This window comes from Callorhinchus milii, unplaced genomic scaffold (assembly GCF_018977255.1).
Source record: "Callorhinchus milii isolate IMCB2004 unplaced genomic scaffold, IMCB_Cmil_1.0 Scaffold5, whole genome shotgun sequence".
Classification (NCBI taxonomy): domain Eukaryota; kingdom Metazoa; phylum Chordata; class Chondrichthyes; order Chimaeriformes; family Callorhinchidae; genus Callorhinchus; species Callorhinchus milii.
In genome coordinates, this window is record NW_024704746.1 from 52,234,484 (window position 1) to 52,252,821 (window position 18,338).

Consider the following 18,338-nt stretch of genomic DNA (forward strand, 5'->3'; position numbering starts at 1 on the left):
TCAGAAAGATAATGAGTTCAGTAAAATAAGTTGCCTTTATTGATCTGTAGTCAGCATACAGCAGCAATTGAGCCATTACAATGGGCAGTGCTCTCCTGGAGCACAGCATGTGGCACGTTTCAGACAAGACAATGTAATAAGGTGCATTAGAACAAAACTCTGAAGTGTGTGCATTAGTGTCCTGCTGAGACTATTAGTGCAGGCTGCCAACTCTCCACTCACAATATTTGTTTGCTGTCCCTGTGGCGGGGTTAATTTCGATAAGGTTGAGGCCTCGGCTTGTTTTGAGTTGGGGGGGTGGGGTAAGCGAAAAGATATATCAGTGCTTTGAGCACTTTCAACATCCTGGAGTAAGAAAGTGAAACACACAGATACAAGCAGATGTGTCATCAGTGATAATAATAATCCTTGCATTTGATATAGCGCTTTTCACGTCGGGAGGACGTCCCAAAGCGCTTCACAGAACACACTGTAAAGTGAATTGACTGTATATTTGTGGGCGAACGCGGCAGCCAATTGCGCACAGCAATGTCCCACAAACAGTCGTAGATTGAAAATGACCCAATTTTTTTTTTATTATTGTTTTTTGGTTTTTTTGGAGGGATTATTATTATCTTGTTGATACTCGTCAACAAGGTGATGTCTCACCACTGTAATCATAGACAGACTGCAGACATGGTTGGGAAGAGAGACTGCAGACATGGATGCAGTGGGCATGGAGAGAAGGAATAACATGACCAAATCCAGTGGCAGCCGGTTTCATAGCCAAGACCAATAATTTATATTTTGAAATAGACTGAGAACAGGAGAACTGTCTGCAATTGTTGTAGGCCTAGAAGCTTTCTTGCTTATAAAGCAGATATTTGAAAAGGTTAATGGTGTCCTTTGAGAACACAGACTTCAGATGAAGTGCACATATACATACCAAATGTTGCACACATCAGTTTTGAACCCTGCACCTGCTTGATTTGGATACAGTGACAGCTGACTTGAGCCCAGGTCCCATCACTGCATACAGGCTGGGGCGGGGGGAGGCGGATTACACCTCCATTTGCGACTCTGCTGTACTAGTGCAGTCACCACCATGGTCAAAAAATGGCAAAGAGGACAGATTGCTGGCTGCCAGACCCACTTGTTGAATAAACAGAAGCTTCCATCTGTCCCAGAGCACAAGACTCTGACACCTCCTCCTGTGGTATCTTTCATAACTTCCTTCTGCAACAGTTCATGAAATGGCAGGTTAAGACCAGGTGAGATGGTCCACAGCACGTCCCTGATCCTTTTGCTTCCTCTTCACAGACTTCCCTTAATGGGCAAAGGTGCCTGGGAATTAGTTTGTCATGTGTGTGGCTTGTGTTCAACCGAGCTTCCAAAGAAAGCTCTGGGGCTCCAGACACTGCCAAATCCCTGAGGACCCCAGAGAAATGTTCATGGTGGCAGAGGGGGTTTCAGAACTGATGATGAAGAAGCAAAACTCCCAGGAGAATGAGGGATATTCTGAGAAAGCAGACACAGGATACTAACAGGCATCCAAGTAATACACTCATAATGTTTGTGACACACACACACACAGATACAAACAAAATGTGCATATATACAACATGAAAGCACATGTGTACACTTCTAGGAATTGGTGATTTTCCACCTGGCATAAACAAATATCAATGACATTTCCCTGGTGTCTTGTTACACCAGTCAATGCTGAGTACCAAGCACTGCAACAGAGATGTCTGTGGTCTGGTCTTATACAAAAATGACCATCTGTATTGAACCAGCTTCCATTCCTTCACTTCTTTTACACTTTTAATAACATTTATTTTCAGACACAATCTACAAGTTTTTACTGTCCCTCCCTTGATGATTTTTTAAAGCCAATTTAGTAGCAAATTCTTCAGGGCTCAGTCTGCATGAGGGACCTGGAGCATTTACCTCAGCTCAGGTATTAACGCTGACCAGCTCATATTTCCAAGATCATAGTCCTCATCTTCCAATCCGGTGAAACTCAGGTCCAGGAGGATTTTGCTCAGACTATCATTCAGGGTGTCCAGGACCAGGCCTTCGGTCAAAGACCTGTTGGCTGAGGGGCCGCTGCTCGCCAGCAGCTCTCGGGAACACCGTTCCCCTTGGTCGTCTGCGAGGGGAGGGGAGAGGCTATGGGGGTCCAGCTCCTTGACTGGTGAATTCAACAGCTCCCTGGGTGATTCGAAGATAGCAAAATCCTTGAATGGGGTGCTACTGAGGCTGAGGTACCCGGGGTTGTTCCGCAGTGGAGTCAGGAAGGAGCCACACGGCGTCCTGACAGGGCTGAACTCAAAAAGGCTATCCTCTTTCTTCAGTGGGGTGAGACTGAACTTCCAGCCCTCACCTCCACCCCCAAGGGACGGACTGCTCCCCCCCTTGCTGGGGGTAGAGGAGGCAGGCAGGTCTCGGAAAGGCTTCTCTTTGATGGGAGTTTTGAAGTTGTAATCCGCAGATGTGCTGGCAAAGTCTGAACCCTGCTCCAGGGTTCTCGATTCATGGAAGGTGGAGAGGTCAGAGGCCATGCCGGAATCCATGCCTGGGTCTGGGAAATCTGGAAACAGAAGGACGGGCTCCTCCATGGGCTGAGGCACATGCCTCTGCTTCCGCCGAGAGGTGTTCTCTTTACACAGAGCCTCCTCTATTCTGAGTGCCGCCGAGGAGTCACAGGCAGTGGTGGGGAGTGGGGCAGCTCTGTGGATCAGTGGCAGGGCCTGATAGTCCATCATTAAATTCACTGGCTGATTGCTTGTCACAGGCTCACTGGGCACCTACCACACAGAAAAACACCAAATGCTTAAAACAGTCCAGTACAGAAGCTTACAGTAACCCCCCCCCCCCCCCGCCCACCAGCTCTCATTTAATTCCTGGGCCCAAGAAGCCATCTTCTGGCCTTTTGATGCCAAATACTCATTGAGATAACACCACCAATGGACATCTGGTTCCATCAATGGCAAATTTAATGAATATTAATATATAGCACCTTTCACACTGGGAGGATGTCTTAAGAGTACTTCACCGGATTCACTGCAAACTGTAGTGATTGTGCATTTCACAAGTGAATCGGAAACTCATGTGCACAGAGGAAGTTCTGACAAACTACCATGCAGTAAATGACAAATTTTATCTGGGGGATTGTTGGCCAGGACATTGGGAGAGATTTATGTTTTTTTTCAAATAGTGCTAAACAGACATAAGGTGGCCTTGGTTTAAGATCTGAAGGAGGACTCCTCTAACAATGCAGCGCGTATCCAACTGCATAAGAGTGTCATTCAGTTTCTAGATTGTGAGTTGAAATTCTTGATGTGAGGGCTTGAACCCACAACCTTCTGAGTCAGATACGCATGGGACAGAAGTTACCAAATAAGAGGTTGAAAGAAATCTTCGGGTGGATTTTGGCTTGTTCCTAACCGTGACAGCAATAAATGAGGGAAACAAGATTCTGGGCAACACTGTTAAATTGGTTGAATTCACAATCCCAGGAGTAATCCGTTCCTGTGAAATGCTCTGAGACGGCGTCCGGCGTGGAGAGCGCGATATAAATCCAAGTTGTTGTTGTTGTTAATGCTCAATCTGGTTTGGCTGCACCTAAAGGACTGTGTACAGTTCTGGCTGCCCAGAACACCAAGGCAGTGTTCAAGGCAGCAATAAGGATGATTCCCAGTGTCAGAACGGTAAGCTATGCGCTATGAAGGCTTGGCGAAATGGCTCTTCATCCTTGAAAAGAGACTTCACTGAGGGACCCTATTTTCCCCACCCTCTGTCACCAAACTCATCCTATCCCTGAAACCCACCATCTGCTCCCTTGACCCCACCCCCACTCCACTCCTTATCTCCCAGCTCCACCTCCTCACCCCACATATCACAGACATCGTCAACCTGTCCCTCTCCTCTGGCTCTGTTCCCATTCCCTTAAAAACTGCCACCATCACTCCCATCTTGAAAAAACCCTCCCTTGATGCGTCGCAGCTATCAAGCTACCGGCCATCTCCAACCTCCCCTTCCTGTCCAAGGTCCTTGAACGAGTTGTCGCCTCCCAGCTGCGCTCTTTCCTCTCCATCCATTCATTATTCGAACCCCTTCAGTCGGGTTTCCGTGCTGCCCATAGCACAGAAACTGCCCTGGTCAAGGTCACCAATGACATCCTGACCGTCTGCGACCAGGGCTCCCTCTGCCTCCTCGACCTATCGGCAGCATTCGATACGGTCAACCACACTATCCTCCTCCACCATTTGTCCTCCCACCTCAACCTTCAAGGCCCTGTCCTTGAGTGGTTTAGGTCGTACCTCTCCCACCGTCTTCACTTTGTTTCCACGAACGGCTTTTCCTCCAGCCCCTGCACTGTCTCGTGCGGTGTCCCTCAGGGCTCTGTCCTCGGTCCCTTCATCTTCACCCTCTATATGCTCCCCCTTGGTGACATCATCCGCAGACATGGGGTTAACTTCCACATGTATGCGGATGACACCCAACTCTACCTTTCCTCCTCTACCCTCAACTCCACGACCACCGATGTCCTGACAGCTGCCTGTCCGACATTGAGTCCTGGACGAGAGACAACTTTCTTCAGCTCAACGTGAGGCCCTCCTGATTGGCTCACGTCAGCGCCTCTGCACCTCAGGCGCTGACAGCATCAGCATCCAAGGCTGCACTCTCCACCTCTCAAAGCCGGTCAGGAAGCTCGGGGTTCTGTTCGACCCTGAGCTGTCCTTTCTCCCACAACTGGCACCGCCATCCATCACTTCCGGAATATCGCCAGACTACGGCACTACCTCACCCCTCACGCTGCTGAAACTCTGGTCCACGCCTTTATCACCTCAAGGCTGGACTATGGGAACTTTCTCCTCGCCGGCCTTCCTGGCACCTCCCTCCACAAGCTGCAGGTCATGCAGAACTCTGCAGCTCGTGTACTGTCCCGCACCAGGCTTCGCGACCACATCACTCCCACCCTCGCTCACCTCCACTGGCTCCCCATCCCCCAGAGGATCGAATTCAAGATTCTCATCCTCACCTACAAAACCATTCACGGCCTTGCTCCCTCCTATCTCGCCGACCTACTATCCCCCTATCTGCCCGTACCCTCCGTTCCTCTGGCTCCGGTCTTCTCCACATCCCCCGCCCCAAATGCCCTACCATCGATGGCCGGGCCTTCAGCCTCTCAGCCCCTAGGCTCTGGAACTCTATTCCCCAGTGCCTTCGCCTTGCCTCCTCCCTTTCCTCCTTCAAGGCCGGTCTCAAGACCTTTCTCTTTGACCGTGCCTTCAGCTCCCCTCTCGACTCTCTACCCCCTCCTCGCTCCCTCCCTTCCCTCCCCTCACCCTGACCATTTCCCCCCTGCTCGGGTCCTGACCCAACTGTACAGCGCCTTGGGACGTACTCCCGACGTGAAAGGCACTCTACAAATGGAATCTTATTGTTGTTGTTGTAGGTAGATAAGATACCAAATGGGACTGAGAAAGCAAATTCCTAAGAATATTTTCAAGATATGCTAAGGTAATAGGAATAAGACAAGGTTTGAATTGACACTAGGAATTAATTTGTTATACAGAAGGGATGTGAACAGGTAGATTGGTATACCAAGACGGTAGAGTGCATACTACTGTAATCAGTTAAGAAACGAGATGCTCTAATTGGAAGTTGGAAGTCAGCAGCAAAGAAGAGATCCAATAGTTGAAGGGCTTTCTTTGTGGGCACTTCTCCTGTTTTAATCTCTAACCTTGCCCCTTGCTCCTGACAAATTTCAAGTCAGTGACTGATCCCTTTGCTTACCTTGGGTGCAATTCTGATGCGCTTGCGTCTGCGGGTCAGCTCGGTGTAGGTGGAGCTGGTCAGCGGCACCTGGAGGGATGGCAGGGTGATGTGAGTGGACGGCTGCAGGATGAGGGGGGAGTTGAGTGACAGGGGAATGGGCACCAGATACGAGTCAGTACGAGGCAGCAACGGCTTCATCTTCCGAAACCCAACTTCTGTGCAAAGAAAGCAGTGAAAATATAGTTCACCTTCTCACCCCCTTCCCTATCCTCTCGCTCACTCCCCTCCCGAATCTTTCACAGACCCTTCCCCTCCTTTCACACTCCCCTCCCTTCACATCCCACTCCCCTCCTTTCACACACACACTCTAATCCCAGATCCTCCTTGGGTTGTAAATGGGAACTCCTTGGAGTTGAGGTGGTTCCAAGGTCTTTGGATAGTGCAGAAAACCAGGCTGATTCCACCCCCCACCCCCAACCCAGTGAGGCTGAGACCAATTTAACCATCGACGGATAATCTTGCTCAGATCAGTATCTCAGCCTATAATTTCCATTAACAGCCTATCAGCATGGCAGAGAGAAACTAAACAATACCTGTGCTCCCGGCCCCAGGGTTCTTCAGCAGATCGTTGCTCCCAGTTCGCTTTTGCTGCTAAAATTTCCAAAGTAAGAACGAAAAGGAAATGAAATGGCTGAAAATTGTGGGCCAACACAGATATAGGCTCCCTCAGCTCACCAAGCACAGGAACAGGCATGGAACCCTCCCCACCCACACCTCACCCCATTGAGCAGGAAACAGATTCTGTAGCTCACCAGGAAACAAAAAGGTAAGACGCTTCCCCTGAGCTGGAGAAGACATTGCCCCCTCAAGGAGGAGAGCAGCTGTAGTGGGCTGTCCAGTATATAATCACAAATACTGTATTAAACATTCTTAGTAAACATCCAAAAACAAGTTGATGCACATGGATAACAAGCAACAAGGTGTCCAGGAAGCCAGATGACATTTCAATGTAAGCAATGGGGACAGGAACCATCAGCTGAAGCAAACAGAAAACGAGACAGGAGATGGCATTGGTGATCTTACTTGGCAGAGCAGCAGGGGTGTTGCGCAGATCCAATGCGCCTGTTCGCTGGGGCTGTATCCCGGAGACTGCATGGAGGGAGCATCAACCCAGAATGAGAATTGGTTCAACATTAACACACAGGGAAAGGGAAGGTTCACTTCAAACCAGCAAAGGGCCAGCAAACACGTGCAAAATGTCACATGTTGTCCTGGAGCACTTCATCCAGCAGGTAGGATTGCAATGCCACAGAGGATATTCTCACTCACTTCCTTAGCGACGGGATACTCTGACATTGTAAACCCAGCAAGCATGCAGTCTGATCAAGCAATCTCTACTGTTCTGCCTTGGCTGGCTACTTTCCACAGGGGACCTATCTGCTGTGCCAGACATTACTACAACTGATTCAGAGAGAACTTGCAGCCCTAATGAACGCAGATTGATCAGCTGCTCCTTAAAGACTTCATCTTTGTCCCAACCAACTGTTCTTGCCCTAGTCTTCTCAGCAAATTGAGATTTTTAGCAACAGAACTAAGTGAGGAAACTGAACCCGGAAGAATCTACTGGTAAACAATAAGCCCATGCTGTGCAGCACACACCTTCACCACCTGATCAAGGGTCAGGAAGCGGTTGGCCTCGGCCCGGATGGTCCAATGGGATATCTTGCCATTGTGAGAGGTCTGGCGGATGAACATGTCGTGCAGGGACAGGTTGTGACGGATGGAGTTCTGTGAGAAAGAAGGCGAATGAGTCGAGATTCATGGGGAAGAAGAGTCAATCACTGAGGGAACTACAAGTTCTCACAGGCCCTTGCCTAATCTGATCAGAGAATGTTAACCAGCCAGAACAAAGCTGGATGTTTCACCCATTGTTTCCTCCTGTCCATTCCACAGATGTTTCCTGATCCCAGGCATCACTGACTGATCCAAACTGCTCTGGTTATTTTCCCATCAGCATGGACAAGGCAGGAGGTGTGTAGCAGTGACTGGAAAATGTGGGATGGGAGAACAGAAGTACACCGGCATTCCTGCATTTAATGGTTCCAGATTGGGGGCAGCTGCCAGGGGTGGACTGGGAGAGCCTAGGTGAGGACAGCTGGGAACATTTACAATCACTTAGAAGCTTCAATGAACAACAGAGATAGACCAAGTGCACATGACATGGAGTCTGAATGTGTTCTCACTCTGACATCTCTCCCCCTGGCTGAAATCCATGTTAACACATCTCTATAGAGAGGTTGAATGCTCTCAGCACCCACAACTTCACCTGTGCTCCTTTGGCCAGCCAAAAACCATCCAGGCACAGGCTCTGGGCAGAACGTGTTTATCAATGGGAAGGAGGTTTACAGATCCTAGATCTGGAACAAAGCAGCAAGAAGGAAAGAGATTGTGAATCTCCAACCTCCTCCCCCAAGGCAAGCAGCTGACCTAACACCAGTTATCTAGACACCGCATCTGTGATACCTACCTTCCAGCCAGGCTTGGCCACATGTTTGAAGTACGGGAAGTGATCTTCAATCCAGGTGTAGATTTCTTTCAGCGTCATTCTTTTGCTCTGGGTGCTGTTTATCGCAAACTGGATCATGGCCATGTAGGAGTAAGGGGGTCTCTCATGGACGGACTCCACCTGCAATCAGCAAATCACTCACATCCATTCTGAACATCAACCTTAAAGCAAATTTCACCTGCCTCGCACCAAACTCCCAGTGCCATCGTCTGAGAGTTAACTGAAGCTTAGACATTAGGTCCATGAGAAAAGCTCAATGTAACAAATACGCCCAGGTCAGGCACAACACATATAAGGCACACTAAAAAACCTCCCTTGACACTGTCCTATCAGCATTCTCAGGTAATGTACATCAAGAGTGAGATACAGAGTAAAGCTGGTTCTGAGCTGTTCTGTCAGCACTCCCAAGGTAAAGTACAACATATGAAAGAAAGATATTGTATTTTTATAGCAACTTGTTATGCCAAAATGTCTCAAAGGTCTTTGCAAGTTATTGACCTGGATGGAAATCAGAAGCAAGAACCCTGACTGATTTTCCCATCTGGAGTGCCAAAAGCTGCTGAAGCCAAAGTCAGCCTTGACTGACATCATTAACTGCATAATTAGATTGGAACAGAATCTGCAATGTCCCTGACCTACATGGCTCAGTTGCCCGTGAGCTGCAGCATTCAACGACCAAGAATGCTCTCAAAACATAAATGATAGAATGTATATAAAAACTGGGACAATTTGTATGATGGTCATGTTGTGAAGCATTTGTTGGCAGTGAGCAAAGAGGAGCAGGGGTTGAGAAATGTGCACTTGGTGTAGTCACACCGTCTCGGGCCGCTTGCCCCTACTGAACCCAAAGTGTAAATCACAAATTCCAAAACACTTCAAACCATTCAATTCATACCAGCACTTCATGCAAGAGGTCCATCAGCCACAACACAAAGTCTTTGCCCCTGTGACAGTGTTTTTATCTATGTCTGTTCCCAAAGGCCTGTGTGCCCTTGGTCCTGGAGCCCCCTGGCCTATGTAATCTGGGCCTGCCTACCCCAGCCCATGTGGCCTCTGATCTAGGGTCTGTGGCCTGTGCTGACTTTCTATCCACCACTTCCCAAGAATTCAGTTCCAATGTTTTTATCTCAAACAATAAAATCTTTGATGTGCCTTGTGTAAATACGACTTGCATATGGTGCATAACTTATAAAACTGCCAAGAAAAGCAGCAAATCTGAAGATTGAGAGTTTTAGAAACCAGCAAAAAAAAAACTAAAAGACACATTGAGAGCGAGAAATGGAGTATGAGGGTAAGCTAGCTGGGAACATTAAGTCTGATTGTAAAAGTTTTTACAAATACATTAAGAGGAATAGGCTAGTGAGGGCAAATGTAGGTCCACTTCAATCAGAGACGGGAGAAGTTGTAATGAGGGATAAGGACATGGTCGAGTCCCTAAATGGGTACTTTGCATCTGTCTTCACCCTAGAAGACACAACAAGTCTGCCAACAATAGAGGGGATAAGGACAGAGAGCAACTTAGGGAAATTTTCATTAGTAGAGAATTGGTGCGAGGGAAACTGTTAGCACTAAAAAGTGCCAATTCCCATCTTCCGGATGGCTTGCATCCCAGGGTTTTAAAAGAGATAGCTTATGAGACAGTGGAAGCCTTGTGTCTGAGCTTCCAAAATTCCTTGGATTCTCGAACAGTCCCCATGGATTGGAAGATCGCAAATGTCACACCACTATTTAAAAAAGGTGGAAAGGAAAAGATGGGGAACTATAGGCCAGTTAGTCTCACATCAGTGATAGGAAAATTTTTAGAATCGTTGATTAAGGATGTGGTAGTGCGGTATTTAGGGGAGCACAATATAATTAGGCCAAGTCAACATGGCTTTACAAAAGGGAAGTCATGTTTGACAAATCTCATAGAGTTTTTTGAGGATATTTCAAGTAAAGTAGATAAGGGTGAATCAGTGGATGTGATCTATTTGGACTTCCAGAAGACATTCGATGAGGTGCCGCATAAAAGGTTAGTCCAAAAGATAAGGGCCCATGGAATTGGGGGGAGCATATTCACGTGGATTGGGGAATGGTTAACGGGTAGGAAACAAAAGAGTAGGGATAAACGGGTCCTTTTCAGATTGGCGGGATGTGACTAGTGGAGTGCCACAAGGATCAGTCCTTGGGCCTCAGCTATTTACCATCTACATCAACGATCTAGATGAGGACATCAAAGTTAATATATCTAAATTCGCGGATGACACAAAACTAGGAGGAAATGTCAACACAGAGGATGACATTAAAAAAATGCAGCGCGACATAGATAGGTTAGGTGACTGGGCAGGTAGGTGGCAGATGAAGTATAATGTAGGGAAGTGCAAAGTCATCCACCGAGGTAGCAAAAACAGTAGAGCCGATTTTTTTTAGAAGGGGAGAGATTGGAATGTGTTAGCGTCCAGAGGGACTTGGGTGTCCTTGTACACCAATCGCAGAAAGTTAGTCTGCAGGTGCAGGAAGCAATTAGGAAGGCGAACGGTATATTCATTATGAAAGGATTAGAGTATAAGAGTAGGGAAATCTTGCTGCAACTGCATAGGGTCCTGGTGAGACCACACCAGGAATACTTGTGCAGTTTTGGTCTCCTTATTTAAGGAAGGATGTACTGGCCTTGGAGGGGGTGCAGCGTAGATTTACTAGGTTAGTACCAGGGATGAAGGGGATGAGTTACGAGGATAGGCTGACCAATTTGGGCCTATATTCTCTGGAATATAGAAGAATTAGAAGGGATCTTATAGAAACCTATAAGATCATCAAAGGGCATGATAGAGTAGACAGTGGGAGATTGTTTCCCCCGGTTGGAGAAACTAAAACCAGGGGGTCACAACCTTAAAATCAGAGGCCAGCCCTTTCGCACTGAGTTGAGGAAGAACTTCTTCACTCAAAGGGTGGTGAATGTATGGAACTCACTACCCCAAAGGGCTGTTGACGCTCAGTCCTTGAACATATTCAAGACTGAGATAGATAGATTTCTTATTGCGAAAGGTATTAAGGGATATGGGGATAAGGCAGGGTTAGGTTATTAGCTGGAGTTAGATTAGAAGATCAGCCATGATTGAATGGCGGGGCAGGCTTGAAGGGCCGAATTGCCTACTCCTGCTCCTACATGCTATGTTATAATAATCCCAGTGTTTATGAAAAGTTTGCAACCACATGGGCAGGAGCAGGCACTTACAGAGCTGCTTTCTGCTGGTGGTTCCTGGTTCTCCTTCTCCACCTCCTCCTTCACACTGCATGCACCCAGGCTGTCAGTGCTCATCTTACCCAGCCACTGGATGTTGGTCAGGCTGTCATCAAGGGGAGGGCCTCCTGGGCCTGTTGCACCTACGAATGTGGAACAAGATAGCAGAAATTAACATTGCCTGTCAAAGGATTAGTCAGCGGACAGCCCAGAGAATGCTCACTGGATATAGCACTTGGCACCTAGTACAATATACAATTCGAGGATCTGAAGTGTTCACATCCCACCCAAATGCAGAATACCTACAGTGAAGAGCTTACACTGGGGAGCCCAACACAGTCAAAGTACTGATTGCTCCCAAATCTGAATTGAAACCTCCATTTGAGAGGATATTCCAAATAGCCAACCCAAGGGCTCAGTAATTAACAGTTCAAACTTTGTTCATGAGTTTTAGAGATCATCTGATGCTCTGAATTCTGCAATCTAGGAGTTAGGAATACATCTTGCAAAGGAATCGGTTACTCAAAAATTATTCCTAAACTATACCGCACAAGACAGCATTGCAAGTCAACAACAACAACAAGATTAATTTGTATAGCGCCTTTCAGTTGGGAGGACGTCCCAAAGCGCTGGACAAAGTGTAGCATTTCAGACCCAAGCTGGGGTCAGGAGGGGAAGGGAAAAGGGGGTGGTCGATGGCATGGTCGAAGAGCAGGGTCTTGAGGCGGGACTTGAAGGAGGCTTAGGTGGGGGCGAGGCAGAGTGAGTGGGGGATGGAATTCCAGAGATTGGGAGCAGAGTGGCTGAAGGCTCTCCCGCCAATGGTGGGGCGGGTGGGTCAGGGGACGTGGAGCAGGCCAGAGACGGCTGAGCGGAGGGAACGGGTGGATAGGTGGGGGTTAAGAGGTCGCAGAGGTAGGGTGTGGCGAGGCCATGGAGGGCTTTGTAGGTGAAGACCAGCATCTTGAACTGGATCCTCTGAAGGATAGGGAGCCAATGGAGTCGGGTGAGAATGGGGGAGATGGGATCACGGTGTTTGGTGCGGGAGAGAACACGGGCTGCAGAGTTCTGGATTATCTGCAGCCGGTGGAGGGAGGAGTTGGGAAGGCCGACAAGCAAGACGTTTGCATAGTCGAGCCTGGAGGTGATGAAGGCATGAACAAGAGATTCAGCGGCCTGAGGGGTGAGGTAGTGGCGGAGTCGGGCAATGTTACGGAGGTGAGGGAAGGCAGAGCGGGTCATGGCTTGAATGTGGGGAAGAAAAGACAGTTGAGGGTCGAACAAGACACCCAGGTTCCTGACTGGCTCGGTGAGTTGTAGTGTGCAACCATGGAGGTTGATGCTGCCAGAGCCTGAGGTGCAGAGGCGCTGGTGTGAGACAATCAGGAGGGCCACAGTCTTGTTCACACTCAACTGTAGGAAATTTGCCCTCATCCAGGACTTGATGTCCGGCAGACAGTCTGTCAGGACAGCAGTAGTCCTGGAGAGACAGAGTTGGGTATCATCCGCATACACGTGGAAGTTGATCCCATGTCTGCGGATGATGTCAGCAAGGGGGAGGATGTAGATGTCAACACAATACAACAACTAACATTTATATAGCGCCCCTCACGCTGGGTAATTGTCTCTTTGCGCTAGACAGTGGCGGAGCATGACGCTGAGCTGGGGGAAGGGGGAGGTGACTGTAGGCACTGTCTAAGTGGAAGGTCTTCAGGAGCAACCTGAAGATGGGGAAGGGGCAGGACGGAGGGATAGAGGGTTCCAGAATTTTGAGGTGTAGTGACTGAAAGTGCAGTCGCCAATGGTGCAACGGAGGGCATGAGGGACATGCAGAAGGTCAGAGCCAATTGAGCTGAGGCATTGAGTTGTGGGGTAAGCAGGTCAGAGAGGTTGGGAGATGCCAGGGCATGAAGGGATTTGAAAACGAGTGTGAGGATCTTGAAATTGATTCATTCGGTGATAGAGAGTCAGTGGAGCCTGGCTAGAACTGGTTTGATGGGATTATAGAGTTTTCTGTGGTGTTTTGGATTAGCTGGATCCTGTACATAGTGGAGCTAGGGAGACGGGCAAAGAGGGTATTTGAAAAGTTGAGTCGGGAGGTGACAAATCCATTTTTCAACTGCGTCTGGGGTAAGGTACAGTCGGGGGTGGGCAATGTGGCGGAGGTGGAGAAAGGAAGTCCTGGTCAGGGACCAGATGTGGGGAAGAAAGGACAGCTGTGGGTCGAACCTGATGCCTAGGTTGTGCACTGGTTCGGTTTACTGGGAGGTTGAGGAGGTCAGTGCCGCAAGATAGACGATGTTGATGGGAGCTGAGTATGCCTTCCATCTTGTCAACATTTAGTTGTAGAAAGTTTTCGCTCCGCCAGGCCCTGATGTCCGCCAGACAAGCTGGCAGAATATCGGTCGACCCGGACTCGCAGCTGGTGGAGGAGAACTAGATGTGTGGGTCATCTGCATACATTTACGTTTAACCCGTTTCTGTGGATGACATCATTACGACGGAGTACATAGATGAGGAAGAGGAATGGGCCGAGGATGGAGTCCTAGGGTACACCACAGGTGACCGGGTGGGGGGGAGAAACCAGTCTACGAGGTCCCACTTAGATGGATGAGGATGACTTGCCCGACTGTCGAACACGGCAGAGAGGTCCAGGAGGACAAGGAGGCAGAGAGAGCCCTTGTCACAGAGAGCGAGGATGTCGTTTGTGACCTTGACAAGCACCGTCTCTGTGCTATGGGCAGGGGGGAAATCAGACTTGAGGGCCTCGTGGAGGGAGAGGTGAGAGCAAAGTTGGTTCCAGAGCTTTGGCAAGAAAGGGCAGATTGGAAATGCGATGGTAATTTGTGAAGTTGGGAGGGGTCAACGGTGTTTTTTTTGAGGAAGGGAGCGATGGCAGCAGTTTGAAGGAGGAGAAGAACAGAACCTGAGGAGAGCGACTGTTTGACTGTGTCGGCCAACAGCAGGGAGAGGAGGGCAGGTTGGGTGACCAGCAACTGGGTGAGGAGGCAGCAGGTGGTGGGCTTCATCTGAGAGATGGTGGTTGAGAGGGAGGGGGGAGTTTGGGAGTAAAAGGCACTTTGGGCCTGCGAGAGGAGATAATTGCTAAGATCCTCAAGTCATACCTGGCGGTGAGGCCAGATATGTACCATCTGCACTTGAGCACGCGGGTTTTAGTTTTGAAAGAGCAAAGGTTGTACCAGTGGAGCGGGTAGATTTGGAGACAGCCCTGGATTTCAGGGGGGCAGGCAGTTGATGATTGCAGAGAGGCAATCGTTTAGAAGATTGATGGCTGCATCAGGATCGTTGCGGCTGGAAGTTCAGAGGGAGAAGAGATCCGAGGAAGAGGGACTCGGGTGGAAGTTTTTTCCAAAGTCGGAAAAAAATGATGGAGGGCTAGGAGGAGCGGTGGGGGATGCGGGAGGAGAGGGAAATGAGGAAATGGTCTTAGATGGCCTTATCTATGATGCTCAGATCAGAGCTGTCAAGGCCATGAGCGATAACAAGGTTGAAGGGATGCCACAGCTGTGAATCGGGGCGTTTATGTGGAAGGTGAGTGTGGAGAGGAGGGCAGTGAAGACAGAGGAGATGGGGCAAGAGGTGTTTAGGTGGAGGTTGAAATCACCCATTATGACCAGGTGTTCAGAGGGATGAGAGGAGAGAGATGTCAGGGATGAAGAAGCCAGGCGGTTTGGGAGGACAGTAAATAAGGAGGATTTTGAAGGTGAAGGAGCGGAGGTACTGGTTTAAATGTTCAAAAGAGGGGAAGGAGCCAGAGTAATAGGGGGATAAAATAGAGGTTGGAATCGATTTCAAAGGATCAATGGTTAAAACATAAAATAACTGATCCCAGAAGTGAGTGACAGGCTGGAATCTGATTGGGTATTTGGTGGATTGAAACATATTCCCTTTTAATAAATCTGTTTTTAGCAATGTTGTATCTTGGGACAAGTCTCCTGTGCCAGGTTATTTCCTACCTGTACCAGCTTCCTTGTTGGTGAGAGTCAAAGGTACCAGAGTATCCGCTGTTTCGAAAGATGGAAGTTCCTCCTCTTTTTTGATGATTCGTAAGCCGAGATCAGCCGGATGTACCTGGTCACTTACAGCAGCAATGCGGAGGTCAGGCTCCCCTTGACATGTCACAGACTTTCCACCACCTTGGCTGAGCGGTTGAATGCCAGTCTCGGAGGTGCGTGGATCTTTGCTGCTCACAGATGGCCCATAGCGAGACGATGATGAGCCATTGCTGCTCAGCAGAATAAACTTTTTGGGGCCATTGGTGCCACTCTCTTTGCCTTTCGCTGTCAGCACTTTGATGATGCTTTGCAAGTCCGCATTGCGTGGAATCACCACCACTTGGGTGTTGGGTATAGATGGGTGATTGGCAATCCGAATACCCTCGGGGAATTTCTGGCTCTCAAGCTGTGGGTCATGTTGTGAGGTGCCCATGCCACCAATCCCTGGGCAGCCACTTGCCACATCACACCCACTACTCCCACGTTTGCTTTTACCGCCGTCGGCCTCATCCCGACCAGGATCCTGCTGCACGTCTGTGGGCCCGCTGAAGCTCAGGGGCCGTTTCCTGCGTTTCAGGATCAGAGGTCTCCTTGGGCTCGCCTTCATTTTAACCCCTACAGCAGCCTCGCCAGCATCAGTCTACAAAGAACCTGTAACAACACAACAAATGAGAAACAATCTGATGTAAAGAAGCAGGCGTGGCAGGTCACAAGGACTTACTCTCTCTGAGGCACCATTTACAGATTTACAATAATCCTTGCTTTCGATAAAGGACTGATAATAGGCTCTCAAATGTAGTGATTTTTGTTGGCAATGTAAGTCATTTTGGGCACAGCAATTGTCAATGTCAGTCTGCATCAGTGGAAGCACTCCTGTCTCTAAGTCAGAAAATTGTGGGTTACGAACTCACACAATCTACGATGACACTCCAATGCAGTGCATGGTCGGATGTGCCATTCTTCAGATGAGACTTTAAATTAAGGTCCTGTCTGCCTGTTCAGGTGGACGTTAAAGAACCCATAGCTATTCAATATGAGGAGGGAGTTTCTCTCGTTGTCCCGGTGATTATTATTATTATTATTGGCAGCCACACAGTGAATGACCAATTTGTTTGGAGGATTGCCGGCCAGGACACTCCGAGATGCTTCCTTCTATTTTCAAATGTCTAACTCTTTTCAGGATTTCTAATATCGAGCTAAACAGGTAGATGGAACCATAGTTTAATGTCTTAGTTTAATAAGAACCGGCTTGAGGGAGGGGAGGCTGTGATCCCGGAGGCCTCAGATAGCAGTGAAATTGTAGCATCTCTGACAATCTGACTCTGTGTGGATGTGACCAGACTATGTTCAGGTTCCTGATCCATTCCCATATCACTGTTCCAGGAACCCCTCATTTCCTGTCTGAGTGACTGTGCAATCACTGCTAACCTGAGGCTGGGGATCACAGCCTCCCCTCCCTCAAGCCGGGTCTTGAGACCCATCTCTTCAACCTCACCTTTGGTCAACTCACCGACTCCCTCCCTCCCCCCTCCCGATCCCAAACCCCCAGCTTGGGTGCAAATCATTGACTGTCCAGCGCTCTGGGAATACCTCCATCCTCCCAATGTCAAAGGTGCTATACATATGCAATTTGTGTTGTTCTCGTTGATCCATCTCTTACCTGCATGGTTAGGCTTTTAGGGTCTGCTCTGTCCGCTCTCTCCGGGGGCCGGGGGGGGGGCTGTCCGGGGGCCGGGGCCGGGCCGGGGGGGGGGCTGTCCGGGGGGGGGGGGGGCTGTCCGGGGGGGGGGGGGGGGTGTCGGGGGGGTGCTGTCCGGGGCGGGGGGGGCTGTCCGGGCGGGGGGGGCTGTCCGGGGGGGGGGGGCTGTCGGGGCCGGGCCGGGGGGGGCTGTCCGGGGGGGGGGCTGTCCGGGGGGGGGGGGGGCTGTCCGGGGGGGGCTGTCCGGGGGGGGCTGTCCCGGGGGGGGGGGCTGTCCGGGGGGGGGCTGTCCGGGGGGGGGGGGGGGGGGCTCCGGGGGGGGGGGGGGGGGGGGGGGGGGGGGGGGGGGGGGGGGGGGGGGGGGGGGGGGGGGGGGGCTGCCTCCGGGGGGGGCGGGGGGGGGGGGGGGGGCTGTCCGGGGGGGGGCTGTCCGGGGGGGGCTGTCCGGGGGGGGGCTGTCCGGGGGGGGGGCTGTCCGGGGGCGGGGGGGCTGTCCGGGGGGGGGGGGGGCGGGGGGGGGGGGGGGGGGGGGGGGGGGGGGGGGCGGGGGGGGGGGGGGGGGGGGCTGTCCGGGGGGGCTGTCGGGGGGGGGCCGGGGGGGGGGCCGGGCCGGGGGGGGCTGTCGGGGGGGGGCTGTCGGGGGGGGCCGGGCCGGGGGGGCTGTCCGGGGGGCTGTCCCTGATTGCCCGCTAACAGTCCTGGGCTGACAGATTGTAACCACTCGGGGTGTCCGCGTGTTGCCGCTGTGGGCTCTCGGGGGGCGGATGGTACCGGAGCTGTTAGTTTGTAGCCAGTGGTGGTGGTGGTGGTGGTCTCTCGGTTCCGGGTTGATGTTCTGGCGGTAAATCCGGAAGTCAGAGCCTTGTTGGTGCCGCAGTGTGTTCCGGGCTGTGCCGGAGTGTCCCGCTCTGGGCGGAGCTGATCTTTATTACTTGGTTCCGGGGTCTCTCGCTGCGGCTCAGTCTGTGTCTGATCTGTTTCTCTGAGTCAGTCTCTCCCGCTCTCCAGGATCAGTCTCTCTGGTCTCAGTTTCCTCCTCTGTCTCGGCCCAATGTCTCTCTGGTCTCAGTC

The 18,338-nt window shown here is 50.5% G+C and overlaps 1 protein-coding gene across 3 annotated transcripts; it reads right to left on the reverse strand.

Annotated features, from left to right (window-relative positions):
* Positions 1–655: 655 nt before the first annotated feature.
* foxm1 (forkhead box M1) lies at positions 656–17,287 on the reverse strand. Of its 3 annotated transcripts, none has more exons than XM_042335902.1 (9): positions 17,229–17,287; positions 15,530–16,219; positions 11,547–11,695; positions 8,294–8,452; positions 7,426–7,554; positions 6,850–6,915; positions 6,360–6,417; positions 5,785–5,978; positions 656–2,789 (listed from the first exon to the last, which is right to left on the reverse strand). In XM_042335902.1, the coding sequence occupies exons 2-9, from the start codon at positions 16,173–16,175 to the stop codon at positions 1,926–1,928; spliced, it is 2,265 nt and encodes a 754-aa protein (XP_042191836.1). In that variant the 5' UTR covers positions 16,176–16,219; positions 17,229–17,287; the 3' UTR covers positions 656–1,925. The 3 variants fall into 3 exon arrangements, with proteins under 3 accessions (XP_042191836.1, XP_007903303.1, XP_042191837.1); XM_007905112.2 differs by having other exon boundaries at positions 5,785–5,981; XM_042335903.1 differs by lacking the exon at positions 6,850–6,915 and having other exon boundaries at positions 5,785–5,981.
* Between the last annotated feature and the right edge of the window lie 1,051 nt (positions 17,288–18,338).